The sequence below is a fragment of the Tupaia chinensis genome, unplaced genomic scaffold, assembly GCF_000334495.1.
Source record: "Tupaia chinensis unplaced genomic scaffold, TupChi_1.0 Scaffold000226_1, whole genome shotgun sequence".
NCBI classification, from domain to species: Eukaryota; Metazoa; Chordata; class Mammalia; order Scandentia; family Tupaiidae; genus Tupaia; species Tupaia belangeri.
This window is the reverse complement of record NW_006159701.1, coordinates 4,352,972-4,364,412: the sequence shown is the minus strand read 5'-3', so window position 1 is coordinate 4,364,412 and position 11,441 is coordinate 4,352,972. Positions and strand designations below refer to the sequence as shown.

At 48.7% G+C, this 11,441-nt stretch overlaps 1 protein-coding gene across 1 annotated transcript in view; it reads right to left on the bottom strand.

Moving 5' to 3' along the window:
* EMID1 (EMI domain containing 1) overlaps positions 1-11,441 on the bottom strand; it is a 42,099-nt gene that overhangs the window by 6,270 nt on the left and 24,388 nt on the right. Inside the window, exon 14 of the mRNA XM_027771582.1 lies at positions 10,242-10,286. Within this exon, the coding sequence (XP_027627383.1) occupies positions 10,242-10,286 (45 nt within the window). The remainder of the gene's footprint in view (positions 1-10,241; positions 10,287-11,441) is intronic.

Genomic DNA, 11,441 nt, shown 5'->3' with positions numbered 1-11,441 from the left:
GAATGCCGATCAGCAGGGCCAGAACTGCTGTCCCCTAGCCTGCCACAGAAGGGGCCGCCACAGACACCACCCATCCACTCACCTCTGTCGCTAACATCAGTGTCTCTGTCATCACCTGTGTGAATCCTGGCATATCCTGGGTCACTTCTCTTTATTTACTTCATATTCTTTTTTTTTTTTTTTTTTTTCATTTTTTCTTTTTTTTTTTTTTTTTTTAAGAATTATCTTTATTTATTTATTTTTTTACTTATTATTATTTTTCCAATTTGACCAGAGAGAGAGAGAAGGTGAAAAAGAAAGTCACCAGGCTTGAGACTTGAACCACGGTTGGCCACGTGGGAGTCCAACACCTTAACCACCATGCTACCTGCTGGCCCCCTTTACTTCAAATTCTTAAAATTCATGTTTTGCCTTAAATTACTGCATTGGTCCCACCCTAATCATGGTGAGGTTGGGCTAATTACTGCCAAAACAAACAAACAAACAAACCAGGGAGAATCAAAAAGTTCATGGAAAGGTGGAATTAAAGTCTGAGTTTATTTTGGTACAAATGTTTTTGAAATCCATGCATAGTTTTTAAGAATATGCATGCTCTATGAACTTTTGGAGGCTCCCTCCTATGAGTAAAATCAGAAAATGTTGGAGTGGCCTCGCTGTCAGGAAACCTGTGTTTAAAATGATGGCAAACCTGAAGCCCAGGCCCGGTGCCCCTTCCCCAGCCCTCTCTGGGCTCCCCCCCAGGAAAATCATGCTCCTTCCTCCCGAGGCTCTGAGCATGCCAGGTCTAGGTTCTGGCACATCCTGGTGACTGCCCTCACCCCAGCCCTCTTGTCTAACTAAGCATCGGTGATCTGTATTTTGAGGCTCTGGCTCCCAGGCTCCAGAAATAGAGCAGCGGGCCCACAAAGCCCCTCGTCCAAATCCATCCAGCGCCGGGCCTCCCCACACGCCAGGTGGCCAGTGGCTGCCCAGGGCTCCTGCCATTGGCTTTCATGTCCCCCTAGTCTGCCCGTCTGTTCCTTCCCCAGCAGTGGGCCCGTGGACTTGGTGACACTTCACTCTCCTTCACCCCCTCCTTGTTCCTAGTCCAGCCCAAAGCCATTGACATTTCTGGAACGCAGATATCTCAATTCCACTGAGCACCAAGTCAGTGGTGGGTGGGCCAACAGAACCGCCCCAGCCCTGACAACACCTGGACGTCTCTCGGGTCCTTGCCCAGTACAGATAAGCGAAAGGGTGTATGTACTATGCGTGTTTGTGCAAGTTACAACCCAGCAGTTCTGTCCACACCACGTGGACTGGGCTCAAGTAATACAGACGCAGGATCTACAAAGGGGTATCCTTCGAAAATGGTGCAGTGGAAGGGCGGCGTGACCCTCACAAGTGCTCCTGCTGGGAGGATTTACCTGCATCTCGTAGTGACGAGACAACGGAGATAACCGGACACATCTAACCTTAGACCACTCCCACTGAGACAAGGCTGAGAGAAGGAAAGGGCAGGGCCTGGTTTAGGTGAAGAGACTAGAGCTAAGACAACCAAATCAATGCATGAAACTTGATCAGCTTTGGGGTTAAAAAAAGACAATTTAAAAAAGACGTTTTGGGGGTAAGCTGGTGACATGTTGGTTAAGATAGCTGGATCCCACACAGCCTACTATATGGTTCGAGTCCTGGACCTGGCAGCTCGAGAAACATGCCAGGCACATGTGCCTGTGTGCCCAAAATCCCAAAAGGAGGGAGAAGGGATTACAGTGTGACCGTCCCCTATTGGGGGAAGTGCTTTCTCTTTCTCTCTCTTTAGAGTGCTAACTTTTTTTTTTTTTTTTTTTTTTTTTGAGAGGTGTTTGTTATAGGATGCTGTGTACTCACTAAAAAAGAGAGACAAAAAGCAGGAAATCACTCCCCAGGGGGGATGGCCATGCTACAATCCCTTCTCCTCCATTCTCTTCTCGGGATCCTGGGCATGCATGCACATACACCCAGCATGAGTTTAAGCCACCCAGTCCGGGACTCGAACTGCAGTCAACTGTGAGAGTCCAGCGACATAGCCATTATGCCATCTACTGGTCACATTTTATTTATTTATTTATTTATTTTTGCCTTCTCACCAGAGACAGAGGAGAAAAGTGAGAAATCACCCCGGGAGGGCTGGCCATTCGCAATCCCTTCTTCTCTCTTCCTCTTTTGGGATTCTGGGCACATGCTGATGCACACGCACCTGCAGTGACTCTCAAGCCGCCAGGTCCAGGCGAGCCATGTGAGAGTCCACCATCTGAACCACCCCACCACCTGCTGGCCTCTCTTCTGGCAATTTTTTTATGTTTAAAGAAAGGTTTTTGCTATAGGGTGCATGTGCTCGCTGGAGAGACAGAGAGACAAGGAAACAGAAGGCAAGAAATCACCCCCTGGGGGGATGGCCATGCCACAATCCCTTTTCCTCTGTTCTTTTAGGATTTGGGGTATGCATGCACATGTGCCTGGCATGAGTTTTAAGCCACCAGGTCCGGCCCTTGAACTGTGGTTGACTACATGGAAGTCCAGAGACATAAGCATTATGCCATCTGCTGGTCCCATCCTCTAGCAAATTTTTTAAAAAGGCATGTTGGGGGGCTGGCAGGTGGGATGGTGGTTAAGGATGTTAGACTCCCACATGGCTGACCATGATTTGAGTCCCTGGAGCCTTGCTTTCTCACTTTCCTTCTCTCTCTCTCTGTCCCTCTCTAGTCAAATTAAAATAAACATATAAATAGAGTTAAATAAAATAATTCTTTAAAAAAAAAGGCATTTTTGGAGACCAAATGGTGGCACAATGGTAACACAACTGGACCCACATGGGAAGGTCCCGGGTTTGTGTCCTAAGGCCTCAAGGTCCATGTTGGGCACAGGCATGCTTGTCATCTGGGATGGGCTGAAGCTAGGGGTGGATGTGGTGTGGGGCTCTGTTAGGAGCACCTGTCTCTTCCCCTCTGTCCCTCCATCTCTCTCTCTCTCAGGGAAGAAGCAAAACAAAAGGCATTTAGGGGCCTGGCTGCAGTAGTGCAGGCGCTCGGGCACTGCTGCGCGATGCTGGAACCATACGGGAGGCCCAGGTTTGGATTCCAGGTTGACCAGAACCCATAGAGCCCAACTGAGTACCCATCATTCTGGGTGGCAGAGAGGCTTGGGGGAGGACTGTGGCATGGTGATGCCCTGTAGAGGGTGCCTGTCTATATTTCTCTCTCATGAAAGAAAGAAAGAAAAAACTTTAAAGGGCATTTTGGGGACAGCTAGTAAACTTTACATGCTTATTACACACAAGTTGCACCATTTTCCTGCAGGAATGTTAGCTTTCTTGGTGCTATTGCAGGTTTTTTGGAGAATGTCCATATTCTTTTGTGATACATACCATCCCGTTAGGGGAGATGGGTGAAGTTGTCAGTTTATGTTAAAATAAATTAAAATGGGCCAACCAGTGGAGGCCAGCAGGTGGCGTGGTGGTTAGGGCGCTGTATTTCCACTGAATGCATTTTGAGTCCTAGACCTAGCAGTTTTAAAGTCACACTGGGCTTGTGTGCATGCGTGCCCAAAAACATAGGAAGAGAACAGAGACGAGATTGTGGCATGGCCACCCTCCCTGGGGGTGATTTCTCACTTTCCCTCGCTGGCAAGTCCAGGTGCCCAGTGAGAAAAACCCAAAAAGAAAAAAAGAAAAAAGAGGGCCAACGAGTGCTTAGTGGTTAAGGCAGCTAGATCCACATGGCCTACCGTGTGGTTTCAGTCTCAGATCCAGCGGCTTGAAAATACACCAGGCATGTGGATATCCGTGCATGCATGCCCAAAAGCCTGAGAGGAAAATGGAGGAGAAGGGACTGCAGCGTCGCCATCCCTCTGAATCCACGTGGTGCTTTCTCACTTTCTCTCCCTTTGGCAAAAACACTAACCCTGTAGCAAGTTTATAAAAAAACGAATTAGAAAAAAAGAGGAATAAAGGGACCAGAAATTGATGAAATGGTTATGTAGCTGAACTCCCATGTAGTCGACCACAGTTTGAGTTCTGGACCGGGTGGCTTAAACTCACGCCGGGCATGTGTGCATGTGTGCCCAAGATCCCGAGAGGAGAATGAAGGAGAAGAGATTATGGTGTGGTCATCCCCTTCTGGGGGGTGATTTCTCGCTTTCTGTCTCTCTGTCTTTCTGGTGAGTGCATGCACCCTGTAGCAAAAACCTCTCCCCCCCCAAAAAAAAAAAGAATAAAAATATAAAGAGAGAAAGAGCAACCATGGCAAAGTAAATGGGCAGTCTAGAGAAAGACTAAAAAGGGAACCAGCAGTTAGCGCAATGGCTATGTCGCTGGACTCCCACGTAGTCGACCGCGGTTCGCATCTCGGACCCGGTGGCTTAAATCTCACGCCGGGCGCGTGTGCGTGCGTGCCCAAGATCCCGAGAGGAGAATGGAGGAGAAGGGATTGCAGCGTGACCATCCCCCCTGGGGGGTGATTTCTCGCTTTCTGTCTCTATGTCTCTGTCTGTCTGGCGAGCGCACACGCCCTATAGCGAAAACCTCTCCAAAAAAAAAAAAAGAAAGAAAAAAAAAGAGAAAGACTATATATATTGCACCAACTTTTCTGTACATCTGAAAAAGAATTTTTTTTTTTTTTTTTTTTAAGATTTTTGCTATAGGGAGTGTACACTCGCCAGAGACAGAGAAACTGAGAAATCACCTCCCAGGGGGATGGCCACACCACAATCCCTTCTCCTCTCAGGATTTTGGGCATACACAGATACATGCCTGGCATGAGTTTCAAGCTGCCAGGTTTGGGACTCAAACCATGGTCTACCATGTGGGAGTTCAGTGCCTTAACCATTACGCCACCTGCTGGACCCTATAGCTGAAAGTTTAAAAAATAAAGATCTAGGGGAAAAGTATAGACAAAACTTCTACAGTTTGGAATCCCTCCCAGGTGGGTGGCCCCACCATGCTGGTGCCCTGGTTCCCTCCCAGCCTGGCTTGCTCACTGTGTTCCACATTTAGGGTCCAGGGCCTGCTGGGGGCCCCCATTTGACAGTGACACGAACATCTCCCATTTCTCCATGACAAAATGCAGTTTGTGTTTCCTTTTATACTATCTATATATTTTAAATTTATTTTCAGTTTTTAGACTCTTTGCTACAGGGCACATGCACTTACCTAAGACAGAGACAGAGAGAGGAAAAATGAGAACTCATACCCCCAGTCCCTTCTCTTTCATTCTCCTCTTGGGATTTTCGGTACATAGGCACACATGCCCAGTGTTTTTTTTCTTTAATTATTTAATTTTATTTATTTTGATTTGACCAGAGAGAGACACAGAAAGAGACAGAGAGAGAGAAAGAAAGTGAGAAAGGAAGCCACCAGGTCAGGACTTGACTGTGGTCAGCCATGTGGGAGTGTTCAGTGCCTTAACCACCACGCCACCTGCTGGTCCCTCCCAAGTATGGTTTTAAAGCTGCTGGGTCCGGGACTGCAACTGCAGAACTGGACATGTGGGATCCAGCACCTTAACCACCATGCCACCTGCTGGCCCTCCTTTTGCTATTTTAAGCCTCACTTGACTCCTCAGTCCCCTCTGTAGGCAAACCAGCACCCAAGTGACTCAGCTCCATTGACATCTGTTGGTCCTCACTGCTCCCGTCCCATTTCTGGCTGCTAAGACCAATGACGGCCTCCAGTCTAGTCTCTCTTTTTGCTTCCCACATTGCCCGTCTCCCATCTACTTACCACATGGCAATCACAGGGATATTTCACAAACAAAAATCTGTCCATATCACTCCCCTGCTTATAATACTGTAATGACTCTCCATGTCCACAGAACAAAGTTCAAATTCCTTAATAAGGCCTCTGAAGTCCTGAAAGTTTCTTTGGCCTCTGTCTCGCTCCTTGTCTGTCACTAGCTCCCTAAATGCTCCAAGGCCTTTGCACACCCCACCCCTCTCCTCTGCCTGAATACCCCACGGTTAATGTACCTTTCAGGTCTGGCCCACTGAAGCATCTCCCTTTGACCTGTGGCTGCTGGTTACGAGTCTTCCTCCCACTCCACTGTGATCACCCGGAGATTGAGGATTGTGTTCAGATAGCATTTGCGTCCACAGTGCCCAAACCCAAGCTTGGCACCCACAGAAGAGATGTTTGATTTCTGGTAAATGGTTCTCTGGCCCTGGGAGTGCAAGAGCCTAGGCACTAGGGACCAGCAGGCGGCATGGAGGTTAAGGCGCTGGATCCCACATGGCTGACTGTGCAATTGTCCCAGACCCGATGGCTTATGCGTGCGTAAAATCCCAAGAGGAGAGTGGAGGAGAAGGGACTATGGCATGGCCATCCCAGGCCAGGAGGGGTGATTTCTCACTTTCCCTCCTTCTCTCTCTCTCTCTCTCTCTCTCTGGTGTGCACATGTGCTAACAAAAAACAGAAAAAGGGGAACCAGCAGTTAGCGTAATGGCTATGTCACTGGACTCCCACGTAGCCGACCGTGGTTTGTGTCTCGGACCCGGTGGCTTAAAACTCATGCCGGGCGCGTGTGCATGCGTGCCCAAGATCCCAAGAGGAGAATGGAGGAGAAGGGATTGCGGCGTGACCATCCCCCCTGAGGGGTGATTTCTCGCTTTCTGTCTCTATGTCTCTCTCTGTCTGTCTGGCGAGCGCACTCGCCCTACAGTGAAAATCTCTCAAAAAAAAAAAAAAACAGAAAAAAGAAAAAACCTAGGTTTCACTTCCTGCGCTGCCAGGATTTCACTGCAGACCTGGGCCTTAGTTTCCGGTCTGAATAAGGGAGATCTTTGATTGCAGTAGATGGGTTGGCTCAGCCGTCATTCCAGTCCCTGCAGCACATGCCCATGACCACCAGGGGGCACTGCTGAGCCGGGCTAGAATCTCTGAAAGGCTTTCTAAGGGGTTTTGGTAGGCAGAATGTATACAGGAGGCCTATGTGTACAGGAGCCCTCAGAGACCCTGCCCCCAAAACTGGACCCCATCCCACCTTCCCCCCAAAAGACATGCCCCTCTAAGTTCCCAAAGCCTCATGCAACCCCCAGCCCAGCGGGACCTCTCTCAGGCAGGCAGCGAGCAGGGGCAGAAGTGCAGGAAGAAGGTGGATGGATAGGTAGGGGCCCTGCTACCTCTTGGTGGGGCCCTTCCCATAGGCGGTCCTGGTCTAGAGCCCCAGGTATTTTGTTTCCCTGCAGGAGTCCCCATACAGGGTTGGACTGTCTGTCCTAAATCTGCCCTAACCCTGCCTTCTCCCTGAGCTGGGTGGAAAATATGTTCCCAGACCAAGGGTCTCTGGGAGAGGCCAGAGAGGGGCTGAAGGGAGGCAGAGGGCCAGGCTCACGCGGGTCTACCTCACCTCCAGCTCAGCTGACACCCATATTGGCAGTGTTCTTAAGAGGCCCTGGAGCGAGCCGGCAGGTAGCATGGTGATTGAAGTGGCTGGACTCTCGCATGGCTAACCATGGTTCGAGTCCCGAACCTGGCAGCTTTCCTTCTCACTTTCCTTCTCAGTCTCTGTCTCTCTCTCTCTCTGGTCAACTTCAAAAAATAAAAATAACAATAAATAAAATAAAATAATTAAAGAAAAAATAAAAGGAGGCTCTGGAGCCACAGAGGGTGGGTGAGGAGGACTGGGTGACAGCAAGGGCTGGGAGAAGCTTGCTAGAGAGGTAGCAGGACCCCAGAAGTCGTGGTGAGACACGGGGAGGACTCGTGCAGGGTTGGGGGCTCCCACGGCTGTATCCATTGCTGACCCCACAGTTGAGAACTGAAAAGGCAGGGAGGTGCTGAGTGTCAGGCTGCATGGGCGGGGAGGGAGGTGTGATACCACCCTGCAAGAGAGCGTCCCACTTCTCTCTCCTGTCTCTACTCTGAGTTTTCCAAACGCTTCCTGTGTCTGCGACCATTTCCAGGTCCCGACACTGCAGGGCTTTGGGCTTGGTACATTCCAGGCTCCTGGTACTGCCTCCATGTGACGCTTGGGAAACTAGTTTTCTAGGCCCTGAAATTCATTTACTGCAATTACCTCCAATTGGTATGAAGGTTTCTAGGATCCCACATTAATTGTGGGATTCTTTTTAGTATGTGGTTTCTAGGTCCCCCTTCTAATTTACTCTCTCTCCTGTGTCTGTGATAGTTCGAGGCCTCCCTTCCCATTCTTCTTGGGTTTCATTTGTATACAGTGGTTTCTCGATCCCCCGTTCCATTTTCCATGGTTTTCCTGTGCATGTGACAGTTTCTAGGTTTCTCTCCCCAAACCTCGTGGGTTGCTTACACATGTGCTAGTGTCTAGGACCTCATGGTAACTATAAGTCTTTGGGGAATAAGGGAGTCTGAGTCCCCTGACCTCAGTAACCACATCAGACACATGCACCATGGTTTCAAGGCTCCCTTCTCATGCTTCATAGATTTCCTGTGTGCACTAGGGGACTTCAAAGAGCTCATGGGAAATGGATTAAAGTAGGAGTTCTTTGAGGCAAGCAGGTGGTACGGTGGTTAGAGTGCTGAACTCCCGCATGGTCAACCATGGTTTGAGTCTCAGACCTGGCGGCTCTCTTTCTCTTCACCCCCCCTCTCTGTTTCTCTCTGATGACTACAGCAAGCTAAAAAAAATAACAGTAAATAAAATAGGAACCAGCAGATGGTGTAATGGTTACATCACTGGACTCCCATGTAGTCGACCACAGTTCAAGTCCCTGACCTGGAGACTTAAAACACACCAGGCATGTGTGCGTGTATGCTCAAAATCCTGAGAGGAGAGTGGAGGAGAAGGGATTGTGGCATGGCCATCCCCCAGGGGGTGATTTCTTGCTTTCTGTCTCTCTCTCTGGCAAATGCATGCCCCCTATAGAAAAATCTAAAATATATAAATAAAAATAATAATTATTTTTTAAAAATGGGACCAGCAGTTGGTGTAATGGCTATGTCACTGGACTCCCATGTAGTTGACCATGGTTTGAACCCAGACCCAGTGGCTTAAACTCACGCCAGGCATGTGGTGTGCGCCCAAGATCTCGAAAGGAGAATGGAGAAGGGATTGAGGCATGGCCACCCCCCCCCCAGGGGGATGATTTCTAGCTTTCTGTCTCTCTGTCTCCCTCTGTCTTTCTGGTGAGCACATGCACCCTATAGCAAAAACCTCTCCAAAAAAAAAGTATGAGTTTCTTTTTTTAATTTTATTTTTAATTATTTTTTAAAAGAATTATTTTATTCAACTTTATTTGTTTATTATTTCAATTTGGCCAGAGAGGGACAGAGCGAGAGAGAGAGAGAAGAAATAAGAAAGCAAGCCGCCAGGTCTGGGACTTGAACCATGGTCAACCATGTGGGAGTACAGTGCCCTTAACCACCACACCACCTGCCAGCCCCTCTTTTGGTTTTAAAAAAAATTGACTATGGGGCAAATATGCTCATTAGAGAAAGAGAGAGAGACAGCAGCCCCAGGGGGCTGACCACATTGCTATCCCTTCTTCTCTGTCCTCCTCTCAGGATTTTGGGCATGCATGCATACACACCTGGTATGTTTTTCAAGCCACTGGGTCTGGGACTTGAACTATGCAGTTAACCACGATGGATCCAGTTATCTTAACCACCATGCCATCTGACTGCCCCAAAACTATGAGTTTATTTTGGTGCCCCCCCCCCAAAAAAAAGTAAAATTCATGCAGTTTTTCAGTGTGTATTTTCCATAAACTTTTGGAAGAGCCTGTGATTGGTCATGTCTAGGTTCCCTGTCCCTTTTCCCAAGGGGTTACCTATGTATCCCCCACTTCTAGGCCTCCCTTCCTAGGCTTCATAGTTTTCCTAAGCCTTCTGTCCCATTCTTCTATGTAGGTAGTCTTCATGCTTCCCATTCTTCTGCAGACAAGGGAGCAGAAGCTGGAGCCATGGTGGGCGGGGGCTGCAAGGCAGGGGGTGCAGTCTGGCCTGGGCCAGCCCCATCTGCCCAGGAGGAACAGGCAGTGCCACTGTGGTCAGAAAGGCCACAGAAGGAAGGCAGAGACAAGGACAAAGACAGAGACGGAGAGCATCGGGTCTGCCAACAGGGCTTGGCTCTGCCCAATTGGCAGCAACAGGACTGAGAGGAGGCCAGGGCAGAGAACCGTCAAGGCTCCTGCCTGGAGATGAGGCCACAGTGGGGATGGCAGTGGGGTGTCCCCACTCCTAGGGCCTACTGACCAAAGATCACTCTCCTAGGGTAGGAGAAGGCAGGGAGAGGCCCACGTGGAGCCAAACTTACCCAGTGGCTCTTCTCTCCAGGGTCTCCCTTGGGGCCAGGTTCTCCCTGGAAGGAGAGACAGAGATAAAGCAGTGAGGGAGAGAAGGGGAGAGGGAGGGTGAGAAAGACCTAGTGAAAGAGACAGGGTGTAGCTTGTATCGGACTGATGATGGATCAAAAGTAGCAAACAGGGACGACCCTGTGTCCTGTGGCTGGGGGAGCTGGATCCCACATGGCCAACTGTGTGGTTCAAACCCTGGGCCTGGCAGCTGGAGAAACACGTGAGACGTATGTTTGGACAGGACTAAAAGCCTGAGAAGGGATGGCCATCTCTGCCCGCAGGTGATTTCTCCCTTTCCCTCTTTCTCTATCTCTGGCAAGTGCGTGTGCCCTATAAGGGGGGGGGGGGAAGGAGATTTAAAAATATCAACAATCTAAGCTTCTACCTTGGGAAACTAAAGAAAAGAAGAGCAGGGGACAGGAGATGGCATAGTGGTTACATTGCTGGACTCCCATGTGGCTGATCATGATTCAAATCCTGGACCTAAGTGACTTAAAATCACACCAGGTGTGTGTTTGTGTGCGTGCCCAAGATCCCAGGAGGAGAATGGAGAAGGGACTGTGGTGTGGCCATCCTTCCTGGGTGGGGGTCGTTTCTCACTCTGTCTCTCTCTCTTTCTCTGTGATGAGTGTACATGCCGTAAGGCTAAGAAATTCTTTTAAAAAAAGAAAACAGCAAATTAATTCCAAAGTACACAAAAGAAAAAAATTAGAGCATAAATGAATGAAATTAAAAATAGGAAATCAGTAGAGAAAAATCAACAAAAACAAAAACTGGTTCTTTGGGTCACTGAAAAAGTCATGACATATCTTTCTACGCAAAAATGCATCGTGATTTTTCCAATGTGACTTACCCAATATAACCATCATGAAATGGACCAAATTCTTGAAAAACACAATTTACCAGAGAGAGAGAGAGAGAGAGAGAGAGGAAGAAAGAGAGAGAAGTTGAGAAATCACCCCTCCAAGGGGGATGGCCATGTTACAATCCCTTTTCCTCCTGTCTCATCTTGGGATTTTGGGCACACACGTGTATGCGCCTGGAGTGGTTTTCAAGCCACCAGGTTTGGAACTCAAACTGTGCAGGTGGTCATGTGGAACCCTGCGTCTTTTTTTTTTTTTTTTTTTTTTTTTTGGGGGTTTTTTTTTATGGGGGCGGTT